This window comes from Scleropages formosus, chromosome 22 (assembly GCF_900964775.1).
Source record: "Scleropages formosus chromosome 22, fSclFor1.1, whole genome shotgun sequence".
Lineage (NCBI taxonomy): Eukaryota > Metazoa > Chordata > Actinopteri > Osteoglossiformes > Osteoglossidae > Scleropages > Scleropages formosus.
The window spans coordinates 21,302,434-21,325,557 of record NC_041827.1 but is presented as its reverse complement, the minus strand read 5'-3'; the positions used below and the strand labels follow the sequence as shown (position 1 = coordinate 21,325,557).

At 44.3% G+C, this 23,124-nt stretch overlaps 2 protein-coding genes across 10 annotated transcripts in view; one reads left to right on the top strand and one right to left on the bottom strand.

The window, feature by feature from the left end:
- slc25a26 (solute carrier family 25 member 26) overlaps positions 1–18,104 on the top strand; it is a 44,642-nt gene extending 26,538 nt beyond the window's left edge. For 2 of the 8 annotated variants that reach the window (XM_018734091.2, XM_018734094.2), the window contains 5 exons: positions 7,749–7,793; positions 8,750–8,819; positions 12,464–12,528; positions 13,567–13,640; positions 17,805–17,982. In XM_018734091.2, the coding sequence (XP_018589607.2) occupies positions 7,749–7,793; positions 8,750–8,819; positions 12,464–12,528; positions 13,567–13,640; positions 17,805–17,901 (351 nt within the window). In that variant the 3' untranslated portion in view covers positions 17,902–17,982. Of the gene's footprint in view, positions 1–7,748; positions 7,794–8,749; positions 8,897–12,463; positions 12,547–13,566; positions 13,641–17,804 lie in introns of those variants that run through there. The other 6 variants (XM_018734095.2, XM_018734092.2, XM_018734093.2 and 3 more) reach the window with 5 other exon arrangements.
- Positions 18,105–18,296: 192 nt separating this feature from the next.
- lrig1 (leucine-rich repeats and immunoglobulin-like domains 1) overlaps positions 18,297–23,124 on the bottom strand; it is a 34,913-nt gene continuing 30,085 nt past the window's right edge. The window contains exons 14-19 of one of the 2 annotated variants that reach the window (XM_029248018.1): positions 22,710–22,991; positions 21,147–21,584; positions 20,723–20,842; positions 20,197–20,463; positions 19,908–20,076; positions 18,297–18,474 (exon numbers count right to left, since the gene is read on the bottom strand). In XM_029248018.1, coding sequence (XP_029103851.1) covers positions 18,321–18,474; positions 19,908–20,076; positions 20,197–20,463; positions 20,723–20,842; positions 21,147–21,584; positions 22,710–22,991 — 1,430 coding nt within the window. In that variant the 3' untranslated portion in view covers positions 18,297–18,320. Of the gene's footprint in view, positions 20,077–20,196; positions 20,464–20,722; positions 20,843–21,146; positions 21,585–22,709; positions 22,992–23,124 lie in introns of both variants that reach the window. The other variant, XM_018734090.2, reaches the window with a different exon arrangement.

Genomic DNA, 23,124 nt, shown 5'->3' with positions numbered 1-23,124 from the left:
AAATCATCAAAGGCATCCCTAAAATGTGTCTGTTTTCATTTCGTTTTTCCTGAAGCCCCCTGGGTATTCATGCTCCCAAAGCAGTTCACATCCACCACAAGCATGTGCCTGTTCTTCCTCTCTGAGGTTTCTAATTCTGCCTTTTGTAAATGGTAAAGATGGTTTTCCAGCAGCATGATCAAAAAGATGTTTGGCACAGTAGCTCAGCAGGTAGTTCTAGTGCTTAACATCTATTGGGCTTTAGGTTTGAATCTGACTCTGCGTGGCATTTCTGCCTTCATGTGCTCATATGAGTTTCCTCCCACAGTCCGAAGACGTTTGAAGTGGGCTGGTGGCTCTAAATGTGTGTGTTATATTGCTCTGCTCTACAGATGTTTGAATGACTGTAGGGAGTTCAGTGAATGACTTCAAATGACTGCAGTGTATTCAGCAGTGTAAGTCATCTTGGATAAAGGTGTCAGCTAAAGAGTAGTTAATCATTACAGTATGTTACTTTGTAGAAAACTTTGCTGAATTAATAATGTAAGTTATTGTTCACATTGACATTAAATGTATAGTTGGTTTTTTCGTTTGCTGTTGTTTGTGGCTGATGGCCTTGGAACAGCTCTGTTGCTGTGAGCTCTTCTCCACCGCGTCTCCCGTTCTTCTGGATTATCAGCTATAAGGACACGTGTGTCAGTTTCCTGAGAGTGGTACTTGTTGCAGTGATCTAGCGTGAATTATTTAAATTCTATGTCTAATTTTGGTAAAGTCAAGAATATGTTAAATTCTTGAAATGTTTCTTTTTAATTAATAAATATTGCTGCAAATTCCTAACAACAATTTCTGAACCTTATTCCCATTAGTAATCACTATCAGATTTTGTTTTTAAATAGAAATTAATTGAAATTAACAATAATTAATAATTTTTTATTCTGCTGTGTCTTTGGATGCTTTTTGTTTTGTACTCTTTCTTTGGTGTTGAAGGTGAAAATAATGGGTTTGTGGCCTGAATGTAAGTGCTCTCCTGTACTCCGCCACCCTGGCGCAGAGCATTAGAGCTGTTCGGTAAATTACAGCAAATGCAGCACTGCAGTCATGCGCTGTTTAAATGTTTTTTGACATCCGTTTCCCTGGTGGGTCATAAGTGCTAAGAGCTTGTGACACAGAGTTGCTCCTCAGAATACAAATATTTCGACTAATATAACCTTTCCCAAAATGGAAGGACTTACTGGGAAAGGCAGACTTTATCTCTATGTGATAAGTCCCTGACAGTCATTTGGAATGACACCCCGGGGCGCTGCGGGCTGGAACATGTCACGTCTTGGTCATGTGATTTGGTGTCTTTTAAGACTCTTGACCCGCTGGTTGGGTGACAGGAAACCGAGCAGGTGTCAGAGGATAGGAGTTGTGTTTTGCAATGTGTGGAAAACCTAATATTTGGTCATATTTGTGTGGAACTTTATTCACAATTGGTCACTGACATATGGGCATAATTGGGGCAGGGAGCTGCTTTGTTTCTCAGAGTTTGTAAGTCAAATTTGACACAGTGCAGAGCTACACTGCATGCAGCTCCTTGTGTAATGTGTGCCAACAGAAGTGGTATTGATTTAAGTGACTCTTCTTCTAGTACATTATTCTGTAATGTTAATGTCAGCAATGGGGCAGCTCTGTGGGGTGGGAGGTAGCGCCAGGGCTTTTAGGGTGGGAACAGAGCAGCACAAGGAGTGTATCTCCCAGTCTCTTGTTCTGGTGAGCTGAGATGGCTTGTGCGTGTGTGTGTGTGTGTGTGTGTGTGTGTTCTCAGTCCCCTTCCAGGAGAATTTACAACATGGTGTAAATAAGAAAACCCAGGAAAGAACCCTGGCATAGAGGGGACTCAACCAACGGCTCTTCAGTCCTTTTTTGTACTTCACATACGAGACAAAATTCAGTAATAAAAGATAAAATAACAAAGAAATTATAAAAACACAATTATATTGTGTTGTTCATGTGAAGCATCACCAAGGGTATTACATGGAAGTGGAGCATGACAGGGAGGTGGGGGTTCTCAAAAGTATCTCTCATTATTATCAGCAAAAAGTTTACGTGAATGCTTTTAAATTGGGCACAAGTTAATTTGGGGGAGCTATAATTATCCCTTGCACCCCTTCAAAAAATTATTCAAATGATCAACTCAACAGATTTTATAATGAACTCATGTAGAAAGGAAAACAATATTTTTTTGTTTAATTTTTCTTCCCCAAAAAGTTTCAAAACTGAGAAAAGAAGGTTTAACTCTTATGTTCATACTTCCTGTTGTGGTTCAAAATGCAGGGGTATATGTCCAAATAGTACATTCTGATTCAGTGTAACATACTGGGGCTCAGTTGCTGTTTTTTTTTTTTAAAGCCAAAAAAAGTGGTATTTGTGTGGGTCTCAAATATCCCTGGAAAAGATCTGTAAACACTGCAGGAAGGTCAGACTCAGAAAAGTTAGTTTGACAGTGTTCCCAGTATGAAAACCAAGAACAGAATATTTAGTGAAAAACTGATACAAGTGAGAATGAGACTGTAGCAGTTTTTAGGAGTTAGATTTAAAATAAAATAAAAAATAAATGTGGCACCCTTAGCGAACAGCGGCAGGCACTGTATTGTTGGGTAGTCTTTAGACTTTCAACAAGTACCACAATTGTTAAACCTCGTTTCCAGTGTTCAGCGCCCAACTGTCTGAAACACACTGTAACCTCATTGTATGAATGATGGTTTTGAATGGTGTAATATTACAGGAATGTCACAGATATTGATGTTGTACACCATAATTTGCAATTGTTTGTTTCTCCTCTCGACACTTTCCATAATAGAGACAAATTTGTCCAGTGCTTCTCAGATCATGTAAACTCTTGTCGTATTGGAAAGCAGAGCTGTAAATCATGCGGCTGTCTGCTACAGAAATGAGTATAGATTGAGATGCTTTTGGCTGATAATTAGGCATAGTTTCTGTTATATGTTTAAGCCTTCGTGTATTTTATTAATATTTGTTTCTGCATTGTACACTGGCTCCTTATATTTCAAATGTCCGTATTTCAGTGTTTCAAAGATACTTTCCATTCTATTTCTTTCTGATGCATTGCCTTCACTTATGTTTTCTAAAATTTTTGTTGCAGAATGTGATCTGCATTTCCATGTCCAGCCAGTAGATGTCAGTAAAATGCACATTATCAGAGCAGGAGTGTGCGACTGCCTTAGTTCGACTCACTTCCACAGTGTTTACAGCTCGTGTCTGGTGTAGGTTAAAAACAAATACGAAAATAAGTCCTAGAGTGGGTTGTGTTAGTTTTAATGTTGCTTGAAGTTGTTCAAGAATATTGATATGTCTTTGTGCATTTTTTATTTACTGTAACTTTTTAATCAAGATTTTCAAAGAAAAAGCCAGGAATAAATAGAGAGGTCTTTATTATTAAAATTTATTAATTATGACTTAGCAGTAAAAGTGAGTGGATTTATAAATGAAGTTACAGACAGGGTTGTAAACATGTTCCAAACCGGTGTATTACAGCACGTTGTATTGAAGTAGAGCAGTTGAGAACACATTTTACTTTAAACATTCATTGTTTTTACCTGTGGTGGCCGGCACTGTTAAATCCCATTGAAATTGAACTGAAAGACAGCTCAGCGTCAAACACAATTCAGTCTTTCATTGTACATGTTTTTCTTTTTAGTAACAGAATAAGCACAGAAGGTATTTGCTTTTTATACATTCTGGCGCAAGGCTTTAGCATCTGTGGAGCAGATTGGCAGTTTTCCCTTTGACCTCTGTGAATATTAATAGGGTAGCACTGCCTAGGGGTGTGGATCGCTGTGTGAGGATCCACTCACTGTGCCGCGGGGGCCTTTCTCTGACCCTTTCCTCCAGGCTGTGTGAGAGCAATGCTCTGAATGCATCGCTTTCACAGGAGGTCAGTGGCCATGTCCTCCCAACTTCTGGATCAGTTGCCAGAGATGGACATCTGTGTGCTGCTTTGCTTTCACTCTTCTGTCCATTTCGTCTCGTAGAGGTAGGTTGTTCACATGTTCTCAAACTTCTGATTGCTCCTGTACAAGTGAGTATGCATATCTCCTAGGGCCATTGCTGAACATTGCTTGTTGGCTCTATTGGTTTTCAAATGTTTTACTAGAGCATCCAACATATTCACACTGCACCAATGTAGAGTCTGCCCTCGTCTTACAAAGAATTTTCATGAAAAACTCTTTGTTTTTAAATTGTGTAATTATGTAATTGTAATTGACCTTAGCTTCTGTTGTAGACATTTTTAAGCTGTTCTGAGCCCCTAAAGAGATGCCCTAAAATATCACCAAATGTCCTCAAAATGGACTCATCTACTTCAGCGCTTAATTTTTGTTATAACAATAGAACAAGGCAGTCTCCCTTCCTTACTCTGTAATACTGTATGGCTGTCTACCTGTGCTCCAATTGCTCTTTTGTAGCTATTATGTACCAAACATTTTACAAACGTCAAGTGTCATATGTAGTAATTGTACCTTTAATGTGAAGAAGAAAAAAAAAACATATTAAAGACAATAGAAATCACTGAAAACAACATGAATGAATTGACACTCAGTGGACATGGTTTGAACAGTCCATTCAGGACCATGGTCACTGAGATTATAACAGGTAAAACTAGTAAACAAGGCCTGACAACACAGCTTGACACAAAATACTGCTGAGAATAAGACCTCATGGTGCCTCTAGTCTTGCACCCATCAGCTATTGGAAGGAGCTAAAAATCCAAAGTCCATCCTTGTAAGGCAATACCTTGTAAGCAAAAGTCGTGGTATTAAATGAAACTCCCCTTAAAGTTGAATTGTCACATCCTGATTTGGTGTATGTCTGGGGATGATTGTAGTGCTACTGCGTCAGTGTCCTAAATTACTAATCTCAGATCAGGTTATGCCCTCTTGTTCTCTCTCTGCACTTAGTGGTACTCCAGATCTGCCTCGCCATGAGCCGTACATGAGCAATAAATAGATGAGCAGCGTAAATCTGACTGTCTCCAGCTTTATGAAGGTTCATCTCTGCCAGCAGTGTCATCTCCAGTCATAAATCAGCTGAGACCGTTCAAGGTTCCCAGAAGGTCTTTCATAAGAACTTAAAGTTTGGTTTTTTTTTGCGCACTTCTAATAAAAGACATGTGGTAGGTTGCAGTTTCAAAAATCGGCGTCTGCCTGGTCTCGAGAACCTTGGCCCAGCGCTCAGTCATCAGACTGATCCCACAACAAAGAGCTGCTCCAGCAAAAATGTATACCAAGTTAGTCTTCAGTTTCAGTCCCAAGTAAAGAATTCAAAAGGCACATGGACACAATGATTGGGTTCTGTACTCAGAAATCACTGTAACAATAATTGAAATAACGCTTTTGCTCAAGGCAACTCATGATGTTGGAGTTGTGTACTAAGAGACTTAAAGTGATTTTCTCAAACATCAGTTTAGATAAGTATTTATTTGGCTGATGCTTTTCTTCAAAGTGCCTTATGACATTAAAGTACTTACACAGTTTTACCCATTTATACTGGTGTGAAATTTTTATAGGAGTAGTTTATGCAGCAACAGGTTATGTAGTGGCTAAAGCTGCCACCTTGTACTCAAAGGATACAGGTTTGACTCTCACCTCCTACTGTACTACCCTTGATAAGGTGCTTAGCCTGAATTGATACAGTAAAAATTTGCCAGCTGTACAAATGGGTAAATAATTGTAGGTAGATTAATTGTAAGTCGTAACAGTGTGAGTTGCTTTGGAGAAGAGCGTCGGCTAAATGAATAAATGTAAATGGATAAATTGTTATAAGTACTGTAGCTTAATACTGTCATTTGCACTGGAGAAACTTTCAGGTAAATATAAGTACCGTGTTCAATGGTACTACATTAGGAGGTTGTATTGAAACTCAGGTCCTTCAACTGAAAGATGGGCACCCTAACGGTTATGCCACCTGCTGGCCCAGTGTAGTCACTGTTGAGCAGTGGGGTTTTGGTAGAAATGGGATGTTGAGTTTACTATACGCGCGTGTCTGTCGTGTTCTCCTCAACTTCATCTTCTGTTCATGTCATGTCTGTTCTCTGTTGGGCGACACGTGAACCACATATGGTGGGGAAGAAGGGGGTGGATGGGAAGGGGTCATAAACTGCTGCTCCAAGGAGGCGCGCTGGGGGGGCAACCTGCTGTGGCTCCTTGGGGGGCTGGGAATGAGAAGAGAGGGCTCCTTTCTATTTGTGTGGCAGATGCTGGGGGTCCGCTGAGGGTTCATCCTGCTGGCTCAGCGTGCAGCAGCATTGATTTCCTCTCCCTGTCACTTCCTGTCTGAGCCAACAGCCTGCTTCGGGTGACAGGTGTCCGTCACGCTGACCCTCCGTCACGGCAGTCAGACCGCGAAAGCCCTCGTCTGTTAGTCATCAGTCTCCAGCTGTGGGTGGGGATGGGGCAGGGGTGCTGCAATGGATACACAGCTGTCATTCCAGACAGGATGGTCAGACTTGGATTTGCTGCTGATTCTGTCCACCTGTGTCAGTTAGTACACGAATGTTTTCACACACAACTAGGTATTACTGTAGTTATACTGCAAACACTGACTGGCATGGTTATATATAATTGGTGCTACAGTTTGAAAATCCTTACATGTGAGGGATTGTTACACATAATCACTCCATTATAGTTGTTGTTATTCACTCATCTGTCACCTTTGTGTATAGTAACTCACAATGTCATGTCATGTACATGCATCTGGGTAACTTTTACTGTATCGATTCAGGCTAAATATGCCTATTCGTGACACGGTTAACTCGTTCCATGAAATTGAGCTGTTTGGCGAATTCTCGTTGTGAGGAGGTTGAATTACTGTTGTTTCTTATGAGGGGAAAAAATAGTTTCCTTGAAAAATGTATCTTAAAGTCTAGTTACCAAAATAACTAATTTTTACATGACACCAACATTATATATTTGTAACAAAATACTTTATAGCGTGTTTTTTATTTTATGTTTTGATTAATCTGTGTAACTGAACTACCCAGGAGGCATAGGGTACAAGGCAGAGTAAACCTCTGATGGAGACATTTTTGACAATTTTGTTCACAAACAGATCACAGGTTTGCTGCTGTCTGTCACTCTGCAAAGCACACACACCCTGTGCTGTTACAGGTACTCTGTAGTGTTCCCATCAGATGTTTGTTTCCTATTCCTTCTGTCACATCTGTGATATAGGTAGTTACTCTGAATAAGATACAGTGAAAATTACCCAATTGTATAAGTGGGTAAATAATGAATGAATAAGTAATGTAGCAGTGTAAATTGCTTTGGAGAAAAGCATCAGGTAAATAAATAATAATACCAAATCTATTCAGTTGTGGTATTATATTTACCACAATTAATGGTTGTGATTGGATGAGATCATCCATGTGATGTTGTAATACAGCATTTGATTTTGGTATGTCTGTGCTTTGCAGAGTGAAATACATAATAGGCAATGAATAAAATATCCATTGTTTCAGCTAAATGACAGTGTAACAGGAAAATACTGTTGTATAACAAAAAGGTACATATTTTCATAAGTTGTTGTAGCAGTTGTTTTGCTTTACAGGACCCCTATATATAAGTGCTGTCTCGATCAAGGGAATTATTGGGGGTGGCGTATACAAGCCAAAGACCTTCCAGTTGCACAGCAGTTGGTCTAACCACTATGCCACCCAGTGGCCCTTTATATGCTAAAGAACATAACAAAATATTTCTCCTTTTAAATTTCAGATTCCCTTCTCCTTGGTGCAGTTTCCTTTATGGGAATATTTGAAGGTATGCAAGACTGTTAATTTGTACCTTTTTCTGTTCTTTTAAACTGTGTTTAATGGACTTATAATAAAATTAACTGCCCCTTTTAAGCAGATTTACAGCTTGTATCTGTTCTTCTGGTGATATCCGTAATAGACTTTCAGAACTTCACTCTCGTTAATGGTGACCGTTGTCACAATTAAATGTAGTTGCCGTTTGTCATGTGCCGCGCTGTATCTGACTATTTATATTCCTGCGCCATTGTCTGTCCTCGCTACATAAAAGTGAATTTAATGCAGCATTTGTGAGAATGACATCATGTCTGTCCAGCTAGAGCAGAAATTTCTGTGAGGCCAACCCGCTGGACGCGGCCGATTTGGGGAATGCAGCGGCCAACGCAGATCTGGGAGAGAGCCCTTGCGTTTTTTTCTCTGGATCCTTTCTACATTTCTCTGACACTTTTTCTTACAACTTGCACAATAATGCTGAGGGGGAAGAAATTGGTGAAAGAATAATATTAAAAGTAAGATGAAATTCCCCCCCCCCCAAAGTGACTTAGTCTGTTTATATGTTTTTGCAAAGTGATTTATGGTGTATGTATTTTATTTATTCCAAAGTGGCTTACAGAATGTTATTTTGTTGGCGACTACTTCAGCTGTCAGGGAAATTTGTGAAAAAATCTGGGGAACTATTTAAATGCATATTTTCTGTTCTCGATTAGTATGAGTGAAATGGCCACATCTCCTTAGGTAAAAATTACATCTCCTCTTGAGAGATCAGTGTCATTGCAGCTCAGTGGGGCAGCGGGACGGTGACAGACTCCGGCATTTTCCAGTTTTCCTCTTTTTTTTTTGACTCTTTACAAATGGATTCGAGTAAAACGGCAACTCATCAGTAACCCTGCGGCATGGTTGCCATGTCAAGTTTCAAGTGTAATTGGTGTTTTCCCTGTGCCACCCCCCCTCCCCCTTTCTTTACAGAGCCGCTGGTCACAGGCACAAGGTCACACCCTGCACTCCTGGCAGGCTGCTGTGTGTGGAGCGTTCGCAGGTGCGCCCAGAAAGCAGAGGAAATGTTGCCAGGAATATATATTTACAAAGTCTGCATTCCAGAGGAATTCCACACAGGTTGTCTCCGCTTCAGCAGGTCGTTGGGTTGTGTAACTCTGGGCAGGGGGTGCCGTACTGTAAACCACCAACGGGATTATTTATACTTTCTTGCAATGAGGGGAGGATTTTTACTTGCATTTTAACGAGACAACCAGGGGTGGCAACACATGCAGCTGTCTGACCCACAATGCTCTGTGGCCCCGGACATTCTCAACAAAAGACCGTCATCTCACGGTCCGGCCCAGACTAGACAGGGAGGCCTAGGAAGAGTGCAGACAGTACAAGAAATGAATGTAAATGTCCCTTTTTTTTTTTTTTTTTTTTTTTTTTGTTTGTTTGTTTGTTTGTTTTTTCCCCACTATATGTACACCTTTTCTTCATATAACAAGGCTCATGCACTGCAGAAAAATTTCTACAACGATTAATGGAAATACATACCTTTTCCTCCCCCCATACAGAGGGCTTATTATTCAGTGAGATGTTCACCAAAGCATTTTCCCCCACTAACACAGTAATTCTGCATCCATAATAAATATTTTTACTGTCTACACTCACCGGCCACTTTATTAGGTATGCCTCGCTAGTACCTGGTTGGACCCACTTTTGCCTTCAGAACTGCCTTAATTCTTTGTGGCATAGATTCAGCAAGGTGCTGGAAACATTCCTCAGAGATTTTAGTCCATATTGACATGATAGCATCACGCAGTTGCTGCAGATTTGTCGGCCGCACATCCATGATGCGAATCTCCCGTTCCACCACATCCTAAAGCTGCTCTATTGGATTGAGATCTGATGACTGTGGAGGCCATTTGAGTATAGTGAACTCATTGTCATGTTCAAGAAACTAGTTTGAGATGACTTGAGCTTTGTGACATGGAGCGTTATCCTGTTGGAAGTAGCCATCAGAAGATTGGTACACTGTGGTCATAAAGGGATGGACATGGTCAGCAACAATGCTCAGGTTAGACTGTGGCGTTTAAACGATGCTCGGTTGGTACTAAGGGGCACAAAGTGTGCCAAGAAAACAATCCCCACATCATTACACCACCACCACCAGCCTGAACCGTTGATACAAGGCAGGATGGATCCATGCTTTTGTGTTGTTTACGCCAAATTCTGATGCTACCATCTGAATGTCGCAGCAGAAATCAAGACTCATCAGACTAGGCAACTTTTTTCCAATCTTCTGTTGTCCAATTTTGGTGAGCCCGGGTGAATTGTAGCCTCAGTTTCCTGTTCTTAGCTGACAGAGTGGCACCCGGTGTGGTCTTCTGCTGCTGTAGCCCATCTGCTTCAAGGTCCGACGTGTTGTGCGTTCAGAGATGCTCTTCTGCATACCTTGGTTGTAACGAGTGGTTATTTGAGTTACTGTTGCCTTTCTATCAGCTCAAACCAGTCTGGCCATTCTCCTCTGACCTCTGGCATCAACAAGGCATTTTCGCCCGCTGCCGCTCACTGTATATTTTCTATTTTTTTCTGACCATTCTCTGTAAACCTTACAGATGGTTGTGTGTGAAAATCCCAGTATATCAGCAGTTTCTGAAATACTCAGACCAGCCCATCTGACACCAACAACCATGCCATGTTCAAAGTCACTTAAATCACCTTTCTTCCCCATTCTGATGCTCAGTTTGAACTTCAGCAGATCGTCTTGACCATGTCTACATGACTAAATGCATTGAGATGCTGCCATGTGAGTGGCTGATTTGCATTCATGAGCAGTTGAACAGGTGTACCTAATAAAGTGGCCAGTGAGTGTATATTTCACTGAGCAAAGCATGCTGACACTGTGCTTCAGTTTAAAAAAAAAAAAAAAAAAAGAAAAAGCCACTGTATGCTGGTCCTACTTCCTGCCACATGTGTCAACCAGTCTCAACATTGCCTGTGGTAGTAAACCTCACAACTAAAATAGCAGGTTTAGTACTAGTTTTTAAAGGTAAATTGTAAGACTGTGTCAAAATTAACTGAATTATTTGTCACATAAACAGGTTTTATAACATGAAAACCCTGAATAAAGTGGTTCCCTTCTGGCTTAGTCAGAAACTGAAGCTGACAATCACTTTCCTGCACAGTGTGTAGTAGAATTATTATATATTAATAATTTAGGTAATAATTGATCCCACCTCTAGCTGTAGTAGCTTTGATCAAGGTAGTTACCCTAAATTGCCCCAGTAAATATTACCCAGTTATATAATAAATGGGGTAAATAGTTCTAAGTATATAGCTCGACATTGTTACTCACTTTGGAGAAAGGCCTCGGTGAAATGAATAAATTTAAATGAATAATAAAATAGTTGATTTTATCTTTGTCATTCAAATCAGTGTAAGTAGATTAATGGTAATGGCTTTGGAGAAAATCTCTTAAATAGTCATTTTTTTCAGCTAGTATGGAAAATTTTATACTGAAATAACTTTGAATCTGAAAAATCATTTTTGTTTTAAAAAGTCATTTAAAATATTTTTTCACTAAAAATATAAATTTTTTTTCTCTTGAAAATGACCCGGAGGTACAGTACGTATGGGCCATTGGAAATTGATAGTGTTAGTCACTTCAGAGAAAAGCATCAGCTAAAGAATACATGTGAAGGTAATAAACGCAATTTTTAAAAAGATTTACCTACTAGCTTGTAAAGAAATGTTTAAGTAATACTAAAGTCTCTTTTACTCTGGAACATAACTATATAATTAATGTAAAAATGTATTGCATTAGTAGTTATGTAAATTTAAGGGTTGAGTGTGATATCACAGGTGAAAAGCAGGCCTAATCCTGAATTTTATTTTATTTTTTATTTTTTGGCTTCTTGGTAAATATAAAGTAAAAGGGTCACTAAAGAGGACAGATTCTCAGTGCGACGGCACAAACTGCTCACGTCTAGTTATTACTGCATTCCCTTCAGTCTTCCTTCTGCTGTGTCCCAGATGTCGGTGTTTGCTGACCATTGTTGCTATGTGACTGGAAGTTTAAAAAAGAGGAGCTGCGAGACACAAATCAGGGCCGAGGTGTCGGGAGGCGCGAGCCGTTTGGCCGCCTCGCCTTCCCTTCTCAGGCAGGGACAGCCCTTGGCTCCAGGTTTGAGCGCCGAGTCCAACTTGGACAAGCTCTCGGGGCTGCTTCATCCAGCATGTCTGGAACAGAACGATCGAGGTGCTGGAGAGGGTCCTGGCAGCCCTGGGGCTGTGACCCAGACCGGCGAGGCCCTAGACCTGCTGTCTCCATGGTGCAGCCCTGGGGGGTGAGAGTGGGTCCATCATTTACCCCCCCTAGTACTGCTGTACATATACTCTTTCAGCAGACACTGTTCTACGAGAAGACGTAGAAGTCAGAGTAACGAAGAGCTTTAGACACAGACCTTTGGTTGTGGAAGGACAGTCATTATGTCCGGCACCCCCATTTTTGCCCGTCTCTGTCACTGTCTAAACTGTACACTGTACTGAGCTACAGGAGTTTGTTCTGCATCATTTAACAACACTCTCCTGGCTACAGATGCTTATTGAGTATGAATCATAATCCTGAATATATCAGCCGTTTTCCTCTTCTGACACTTGTAATGACGTTTGTGTGTGTGTGTCACTGTCTGGCTGCAGGTGGGGTAGCTGCGTTTGTCACCACACCTCTCGATGTAGCGAAAACCAGAATCATGTTAGCGAAGGTAAGACCAGTGATCATCTGCAAGGCATTATGGCAGTGTAAGTGGACCAGGAATGTGGGTGACGAGTGCTCTGAGAAACTTTCATTTGTTCATGACATTGTTAGGGGTTCATGAAGGTGTGTATTATGTGCGGAGCCAGCAGGTGGTGCAGTGGTTAGAGCTGTTCCCTTGCAGTTGGGTTCAAATCCCACCTCCTGCTGTAGCTCCATTGATCCAATTCAGGATCTGCCCTCCCCTACTGGGCCAACCTGGTGGTTAAAGAACTTGTGTGGTGCTTTGGTTTAACTCTCATCCAGAAGTTTATTTCCATTGCAGGAGAAATGAGAAGTGCTTTGAAAACTGCATTGTGCTGTCTGGTGTCAGGTTTGAACTCTGTCAGCTGGCCAAAGCCCGCAGCGAAAACCTTGATGAAGGGGCCAGGGGGTGGGGCCAGTGCTCCTGCATGAGCAACCTATCTGTCTGCGCCAGCCCCTGAACTGCAGCTCAAAGTATGGGTTGTGTGTTTTGGACAGCAGACCCCCTGTTTCACGGCTCTGTGGTCAGAGGAAAATGGGGATGTGGATGTGAATCAACATAATTTCCTCCACGTTTTCTCACTTTGGGCCTCGGGATCTCTGGCTCTTCTGGCCTTCAACATGCCGTGTGAGAATCACTCTTTGGGTGTGATCTGAAGTGCATGTGGCATTGCAACCCCAAAGTGCCACTACTTTGCACTTGAAGGTCCTGGGTTTCAATCCAATTTCCTGCTGTGATACCCTTGATGATCAAAGCACTTGCCCTGAATTGATACAGCAAAAATTACCCTGCTGTATAAATGGGTAAATCATTCAGCAAATAGCTTGACAGTGTAAATCATGTTGGAGAAAAGTCAGATAGATAAATAGATGTGGTGATGATGATGATGTTGGACCAGGAAACAAGGGCACCTGTTACTCTGAGGGGTACAGGGCTGGATGCTGAGATGATCAGGTATCTATCTGCTCTGAGATGCTGTTTTTGTGTGCGTGTGTGTTTCTTTTTTTTGTCTCTCTGTTGGAGGCTGGGTCAAGCGCGGCGAGAGGTAACGTCCCCCTGGTTCTCCTTGACGTCTGGAAGACAAAGGGCCTCTTTGGGTGAGTGTGTGTGTGTGTGTGTGTGTGTGTGTGTATACAGCCTCTCACTGTGTGCCACTGTTGCTGGTATAAAGAATAAGAGCCCATCCATTCATTAGTGCCTCCCTGTGATGGTCACATTTCTTCATTCTCACACTGCCGTCTACTTGTGTGCGCAGGTGACACCTGCTTCTCAGAAAAGGTATTTTGCATGAGCGGTATAATTTGCTGCGTACCGTTTTTTCAGGATTTTGTAAAATGGTGTTTTAAAAATTATGATACAGGTCATCTGCATGTGATTTTTAGTGTACGGCACTCAGTCCATAACTAAAAAGTGCTAATACAGAATTGGAAGGAAAGATCGTGTTCTTTGCACCGGGTTCCTCCCTCTGTAATTTTTCTCGCATTTAATTTGTCAAAAATAACTTTAACAATATTTCAAGTGATGTGCAAGCATAGGACTTCAAAAATGCAATGCAGAAAATGTAAATACTGAATTTACACTGTTTTATACACTGCGTAGGACGCTGTGTGTGTTTCTTGAAGATGTTTTATTGATACGTGACAAGATTACTGTCATGATCATTGTTAAAATATTTGTTTAAAAAAATTACAATACCTGGGGCATTTGCCCCAGGTGGAGGAGTTCAAGTATCTTGGGGTCTTGTTCACGAGTGAGGGGAGAAGGAGCGTGAAATCGGCAGCAGACTGGGAGCAGCAGCAGCAGCAGTAATGCGGTCGCCGTACCGGACTGTAGTGATGAAGGGGAAGCTGAGCCATAAGGCGAAGCTCTCAATTTACTGGTTGATCTACATCCCTACCCTCACCTATGGTCATGAACTTTGGGTAATGACCGAAAGAATAAGATCACAGGTACAAGCGGCCGAAATGAGTTTTCTCCGCAGGGTGTCGGGACTCACTCTCCGTGACAGGGTGAGGAGTTCGGACATCCGGGAGGAACTCAGAGTAGAGCCGCTACTCCTTCACGCTGAGAAGAGCCAGTTGAGGTGGTTTGGGCATCTGATAAGGATGCCCCCTGGGCGCCTCCTTTTGGAGGTATACCAGACACGGCCAACTGGGACGAGGCTCCGAGGTCGGCCCAGGACCCGCTGGAGGGATTATATCTCATAGTTGGCCTGGGAACGGCTGGAGATCCCCCAGGCTGACCTGGAGGAAGTTGTGGGGGACAGGGGCGGCTGGGCCTCTCTGCTCTCCCTGCTGCCACCGTGACCCTATTAGGACAAGTGGGATCGATGGATGGATGATGGAAATTACAATACCTTGGCATGAACAGAGAGCAGGTAGCATGGTGGATAAGGCCACTAACTGGTCATCTGAAGGCTGTCGCTTCAAATCCCAGAACTGGTTTTGATGCTGTAATGCTGAGCAGGGTGCAGTACCCCACTCTATTGCAGTAAAAAAAAAAACTCTTTAAATAAGTAACACTACATGTGGGTTTGGATCACAACAATAATAGTGTAGTACTAAGTATTTTTCTGCTTTCATCTGGGAAAAATGCAGCCAAAGATGGGTGGATGAGGATGGGACCCGTTGTGGAGCACCAAGAGGCTCCCTCAAAGCAAAACCTTTGCCCGTATTGATTAAGACATTATGGATTTTATTGCTCTTTATGAAGCGAAGTTCCATTTATTGATCTGCTGCTAACATTTAATGGATGAGTGAGAAATTGCCGGTCAGCGATTCCGGCTCTTTCTCTCACAAAGTGTCGTTATGTTGACGACTACGAACATGGGGAACAATGAGCAGATGGACCCTGCGGTGACCGCTGACCGTTGGAGTTGCTGCTTGTTGGTTTGCTGTAATTCGCTGTCGTTCCTATTTTCATTGTATTGGCTAAATGTAGCCCTATATTCTAGTGTATGTCCAAATATAAATGGTTGTATTAATTTAGCTGATATTTTTCTCCAAAGTCATGCACAGTGATTGATTAGTGTTTCGTTGACACCTGTATCCATGCTGACTTAGTGTTAGAATTGACCTGAAACACAAGTCTTTGCACTGTGGGAGGAAACCCATGCCCACAGGGAGAAGAGGGGAGTCACAGGTGATGTATTGGTTTAAGCTGCTGCCTTTGGACTTGAACAGGTTGCAGGTTTGAATCCCACCTCCCCCTACAGTACTGTTACTCAAAATACTCACCCAGCTGTGTAACCGGGTAAACCAGCGTAAGTCACTTTCTTGAGAAGTGTCAGATAAATGATGAAATATTAGTATATAAACTCGACACAGACTGAGTGTGGATCCAAAACGTATCCTGTATTTGCTCTCTGGTTCCGCTCCTCTCTGCTCCCGTCCAGGTTTTGCACAGGTCCCTAGCTGACTAATGCGTTTGGGTCAAAGCCCCCGCTCCTCCTGGCCTCTTGGAATTAGTCAGCGAGTATTTTCAGGGGTTTAGTCATCGATCCGGAGGTGACTGGCTGCACCGAGAGATGCTTGGCTGCGGCAGCGGGGCCCATGATGTCACCGTGAGTCAGTGGGGCCCCGGGGGCATGTAAAGGCAGCACGGCTGCTCATCCCAAACAGGTGGGTTCGACTCCCTTGAAGGGAGGAAATAACGAGCGTGTGAGCTGAGCTGAGCTGGAATGTGAGGAGGTGGTTGATCTTATCAAGTATCGATGGTCTGCTAGGTGAGAATTCCAGTGGTGATTAAAATTTTGGATGGTAAAAAACCACCCTGGAATGAGCGATCTCAGCATGAATGGAGGGAAGTTGTTTTACGTCCCTTCTTTTTATTCTGTTATTTACGGGGCAACCGGCGGCACAGCGGTTAGTGCTGCCACCTTGCACTCGAAGGACACGGGATCAAATCCCGCCCCCCTCTGTAGCATCTTTGATGAGGGTTCTTACATTTACATTAATTTAGCTTTCCTACAAAGCAGCTTATGGTGTTAAGCGGTTTACAATGATTTACCCATTTACATATCGAGGTAATTTTACCAAAGCAATTGCTCAAGGCTACTATAGCAGTAAGTGATATTCAAAACTGCAGCCTTCAGGGTCTAAAGGCAGCAGCTCTAACCACTACACTATCACCTGCACCACAATACTTATCCTGAGTTGATACAGCAAAAACGACCAAACCCCGTAAAGCAGTAAATCAGTGTAAGGAGCTTAAGTTGCTTTGGAGGAAAGTTTCCAATAAGTGAATGTTGTTCCTTTTCATTTAATAACGGCAACCCTTGAACTGCAGCACGAACTCGGTTCTCGCGTTTCGCTTTTGCTACTCGCCTGTATGTTTAAGGCACCTACTGTACGTTTACACTGAATGTAAAATGAAGACACAGGCAGCTGTAAGTTGTCGGCCTATTTCACACACGCTGACAAAAACATTTAAACTTCTGTACCAGTGACTGCAGTAATAGATGTCTAGGAGTGCGTGCCTGTTCCGAGTATGGGCTGCGCTGCTAATTTACAAAGAGCGAGCGTCCTGCGAGCGGGGGCGCTCAGAGCGCCAGGCACTACGGATCGCTGGGATAGCTGGGAGATCTCCGACATGCTTGGCACCTTGTACAGCTCCACGCTTGACAAAATTGATGTATTAGCGGTTATGGCGCTCGTGACCCCGTTCTAAATGCAGAGGGTCGTAAAACACCTGCAGGTGCCCTGTCCTTCAAGAGCCTGAGCAGAATGCGCACAGCGGGGGCGGGCAGGGTCCAGGGTTCGAGGCCTCGAAGTGCCTAGGAGGCGCGAGCCGCCGTTTCGCGGACAGGGGCGGCGGGGGCACACGGGTGTCATCTGCCTATCTGTCATGGCCGACACCCCCAGGCTGGGATTAATATCGAAAACAGCTGTGCGGGAAAGGCCTTGAAGGAGCGCGGCACTTTTCACGGGCCGCCGCACCCTGCAACCCCTCCAACATCAACAGCTCTTGGGGCCACGTTCCGCTGGACTCCATGGCTAATCTCTCACAGAAGACGTTTCAGCTCTAAAATAACTTGGAGCAGAAACGCGGCCGGTTACGGGAAAGGGGGAGCGGCGTGTTCCAAGTACATTGTTTTCCGTGTGGCGATGATTTGCCTTGAAACTTTGTCTCCCATCCAAAGCGATCGTTTGTATGGACCTTAGTTTTATATTTTGCTAAATTTAATGCGACTGGGTTTTTCCTTATTACTGTGCACCAGTTACCATGGCGGGTCAACATTCATAATCCCGTTTTTCTTGCAGCGTTTTTGCTGGCGCCGTACCCAGGGTCGCCTTCATCGGCATCGGCGGCTTCATCTTCCTCGGCGCCTACGAGAAGGTCCGCAGCGTTCTCCTATAGGGGCGGCTCGTCTCTAGGGAGCCGCTGCCATTACCCAGGGGGCCGTGCTCCTGCTCAACAGCATGTGCCTATCAACGGGCTAAATTGCAGCGACTTGGTGACCATGTTCAGCGATGAACTGAGTTCCCAGCAAAAGGCCTCAACACGTCACTCGAACGAGCCCCAACTTGTCTCTTGGTAAGTCGTGGTGCCCAGGTCCTTCGGTCCACTGATCACAGGAGGCCACTTTGGATCAAGGAGTTGAACCGAATCGGTTAAAGCCGCGAACCTAAATCCATCGCTCAGTAGGAAGGAAAAGGGAATTGGCGTCTAGCTTCTCGTCTGGGACAGGAATCCATCCAGGTTGAAATGCTTCGTTGGAATGGGACACCAGTGCGAGACAGGTCGGCTTTGGACTCTGCAAACAGGTACCACTTGGCTCAGAAACGTAATGAACATTCACCTTTTGGACATGTAACAGGTGATATGAGAAGGGAACTGCTTAGGTTATTTTCAGCATTTGAGGGTGTTCTTATGGTGGACAAACCAAACGTGTGTTGACGGAGGAATTTTGAGACACTACAATAAATGACCCTGGAATGGAGAGAGAAAAAAAATCCTGTTTTATACACAAGTCTGAGAAAGTCCCATGTAGCATAATAAAAGTGACTTTAATAGACACTTCAGGTTTTTTTTTTTAAAACATTGTCACTGGTGCAACACTTGACATCCACTGTAATAAATAGATTTGTACAGATAAAGAAGCACCTTCACCTGACCCTCCAGAGGACATCATGGAACAGTATGCACAATGAAGACCTCCCATGTAGCGTTTGACCATCTCGGGAACCAGATTTACTGTTTTAATTTGAAATTAAGGGTTCTGGAAAAAACACCATAATACTCATCTTTCCTTATAAGTGAAAGCAGCCCTGTTAGCACTATTAATACCACCACCCATGGCTCATTGGAGTCTTATTTCCTTATTGCCGTTTCTATCATTTTTTTTTTCCCCCCCACTCTGTATGATGCTGTAAAGGGTGCTCTCTGCTCACAGTCTACACACTGGCTCCAGCAGCCTCTGACCATTTATAGCCAAACCGAAGAACTGATGAGTAAAGTTTGGGGTAACGGAAGGTCACAGAAGCAGCATTCTGGCCGCCGACACACAAAGAACTGGAAAGGCTTTCATTTTGGATTATGGCAGCTAAAGTCTGCATGCCAACATTTAAGACAGACAGAATTCAGGGTTCCTATTACAGTACACTTGTTAATGTCTGTGCTGAGCATCTTGTAGAAAAGGGCTCAGGACATTTATCTTGTACCACTAAACATACGGGAGTAAGTAACATCAAAGCGCTTCATTAGAAAGGCAAAAAAAGAGTAATGATTTAAGGCCAGGCGGAGAGTGCTGTGTGTTTCTGTCATGGCCTCAAGTGCAATTAATGGTTACATCGTAAGAGGAAAGGGTACCGGTACATCGTACAGCTTAGTGTGGCGCAGCGATGGGGTGAGGGGCCGAGTTGGCGCTTCCTTTGTTCATGCAATAAGGCACTGTAGTTGAGACACTCAAAAACCTGGAGAGGCCTGGTTGCAAAAGCACTACCATCACATCTTTTTCTCTCATGCAGTGAAGAAACTCTGGTCTCTCATTTAAAGTCACATATATGAAAACTCTTATATACAGTGAGAGCTCACAGCACCTCTCGCCTTCCCTGTACACGGTTCCCTGTGTTTGCATGTGTTGAATGCAAGACAGTTTGAACCACATAGGGCACTTCCCACAGGAAGATGTTAAAAGTATGTACAGCTGAAACGCTCAGGTGGGCCGTGACCCACGCAAGCTCCGCCCTTTGCTGGTGGGCAGGCTGCAGCGCTCACAAGCTCTGCCCTCTCACTGCAGGCCCCTTCCCCTCTGCTCTGAAGAGCAAGGTAGGCCTCCCAGTTGAGGTAGCAGTTCTCAGTGCAAAAAGCAGCAGCAGTGTTGGCACCAGGCCATTCAGTCACTCTCAAGGAAGTCACATGACCTCGGAGGGTGTCCATTGGATAGTAGGGCCTGTCTGGTGTCCAAAGCAGTGTCCCGTAAGTGTGGAGGACCTCGTGCCAGTCTGACCGGCTTGTGAAAGGTCTCTTCTGTAGGCGGAACAGAGCGGGTGGTGAGGGGTGCTGATGGCCCTGCGTTCTTCAGAGAGGAACCTGTCGTAAGAAAGGAATAAACATGAATCCATGTTCACACCTTTAACACTCAGCAAGTGATTAGTATCAGTTATAACCAGAACAGCCTTAAACATGGGGGGGGGGGGAAGGGAAACACACCTTTGCTGTCAGGCTGCTTTTTGGGCAACGCCATCCTGTCATGGTTGCTAGGAAACATGAGAGTCTGAACTTCGCTCTTCACTCCAGGGCTCCCATTGCAGCGCTCTATTTCCTCTGCTTGCAGTTGGCTGTACTCTTGTTCGCGGTGTTTCTCCAGGTAATCTATGTCCGTGGGCTGTAAACCTTGAGGGATGTAGTTTGAGTCTTTGGTGTAACTACTGATATTGTCCAGCAAGTCCGTGCAGACCACAGTGCCATCGAAAGCCACTGCAGGCAAAGGAAAAGCAGTCATTCAAGAGGAATTACTCAGGCTGCCTGTATTTTATTACATTAAACTAAATCTTAATTCATACTGGACTGTATCCCTATTGGATGTGTTCAACTAAAGTGCATACCACTTTTAATTTTGCACCAAAATCAACATGATTAAACAAAGATCTGCACTTCTAACAAGCCCAAAACTCCTTGACCATTTATGATTTTGAGAATGAACATGGAGGAGGAAGATGGGATGTGTTCGACTTACCGTGTCCATTGGGGTGGGACCTGTTGTTTGACTCCACCCGGATGCACACGTCCTGCCGGTCGGACAAAGTCCCCTGGGAGGACAGGTAGCTGGGGACATCAGGAGGCACAATGGTCTCGTCTGTGAGAGGTGGGAATGGGGGAGAGGGTCAATCCTGAGGCACAGATAAGTGGCTGTGATTTGACTCCTTGGCTTATTACAGGACTGACAGAATCCTTCTTATGGGACATGAACAGGAATCGTTCCCATCGCTCCATATGCACTTGAACAGACGAAGGACCTTACAGATGGTATGTGACACTACATAAAGATCTGAGTTGGCACAATGTGGACCTCACTAGCATGTCCCACGAACAATACAACTCTGCTAAAAACATCATTACGGCTCATAGATCTTGGGCTTAGGGTTGTCCTGGAAGCCCACCTGTGTTGGTGACGCTACACTCCTCGCTCTTCTTACGTGTCTGGTAGATAATGCAGACCCACACAAGGGAGGTCACAACGATGCTGGTCACTACAGCAATGACTATCACGCCCACGGCTACGGCACTGTCTGCCCGGCTGCCGTGGGTGCTGCAGGGAGCTGAGTGGCGCACTGTCAGCTGGCTGTGGGCGCGCTCTGTGCCCAGCGTGTTGGACATGACGCAGGTGTAGCGGCCGGCATCCTCGGGCTCGGCCGCTCGGATCACCAGTAGCTGGTTGCCAGGGGTGAAATGGTGGCGCTCGGTGAGCCGCAGGGGTTCCTCCTCTTTGAGCCAGGTGACGCGGGGTGGCGGGCTGCCCAGGGCCTTACACTGCAGCGCTACAGTCTCACCCACAGCCACACTGCGGTCCTCCAACTCCTGTGCCAGGTGGGGTGTCTCTGTTCACACAGGAACATACAGATAAACGGTCACCCTTTTGTCAAACCCCACCTAAGCAGAAACCCCCAAATATCATTGCAGTATGGTAGCACACCAGCTAGCGCGGGTGCCTCATGGTTCCTCGGCTGCAGGTTTGGACATGGGTCATCCCACTCAACCTGTATGAACTCGGCGTGTTGCTTTCCTGCATGCGCTCTGGTTTTGAGGTGAGTATATGAGTAAATGCATGTGTTACATTGTTCTGGTGCATAAAGAAAGAAATGATTGTAAGCTGCTCAGTATTGGAATAAGCAGTAGTGTATCTAGTGTTGGGACAAGGGGATCAGTTAAATGTGAGTTAATTATAAATCAGTCATCTTACAGTTGCAGTGTTTTGATCAAATTCCAATAAGCAAAAAAGTACATGAAAAAAAGGTCCATTAATAAAAGGACAAGAGGGCCATGAAAACACAGAACAGTTTTCTAGCTCCACTCCAGCTTATGTACAACTCCATGCTGAAGAGGAAATGAGAGCCAAATTCAGAATTAATCCAGGACCCAGTGAACCTGGATGTAAAAGCCAGACATGTCAGATTCTGAAAAGCACAATGCCCCTCCCACAAAGGGGTGCTAGCGATGTTAACGGTTTATGGGAAGGAAACGGCTCTGCTCCAAGGAGGCATGAGGCCTGTCAGTTCCTCTTGCCTAGATACCCAGATTAAGAGATCTCACTTGACCCTTATGCTGTTCAGTGCCTCGGCTGTTGGGGGGCCTTATTGTTGGAGTAAGTAGGAGCGTTGGACCAAATTAACGCCTGCTTGGCTCCCGAGGACAGAGGTCAGGGCTGTGAGTCATGCTTTTACAATGAGATGAAGACAGAAAGCCGAGCAGCGCAAGAATATGAATTGAGGATTTGTTTTTCGGGAGGAACGTGTTGCTTTCTTTCATTCTGAAAAAAGCCAGAAACACGGCAACAACTGGGGCTCTGTGAGACCGTGAGACCCTCCCCCCATGCGACTTGACCCCAGACCCTGATCTCTGGCACAGCAGAGAGAGCTGCAGCTGGAGGACCAAAAATGGCACGTGATGACTATAAGGAAGTGGGTGCATGTGAAGTTTTGCGGTGGGACTGGCTGTGCTTTTACCCAGCACGGTGAGCGTGGCATTGGCCGTTGCGGTGCCAGCAGTGTTCTGCGCAGTACAGCTATACACGCCCATGTCCTCAGGCTTCACACCCATGATAAAGAACACGTCGTCATCAGGCATCACATGCATCCGCCGTTCACGTGCTGCTGGAAAGTCAGTCCCACCATCCTTCTGCCAGGCGATCTCGGGGGCTGGGTGCCCCTTTGCGGCACACTCCAGCCGAGCTGGGGTTCCAGTGCGCACAGTGATGTCCCGAGGAGTCTTCACAAACCATGGCAGCACTGCACACCAGACAGAAGGAAGGGATAAGAGGTTAGCCTCCGTGGTTAGCCGCAGAAAAGCTACCCACATTCCACAGAAGAGCATTAAAAAGACTGTTTAACATGCTTTGGAAATATTTAATTTGGAAAGTAA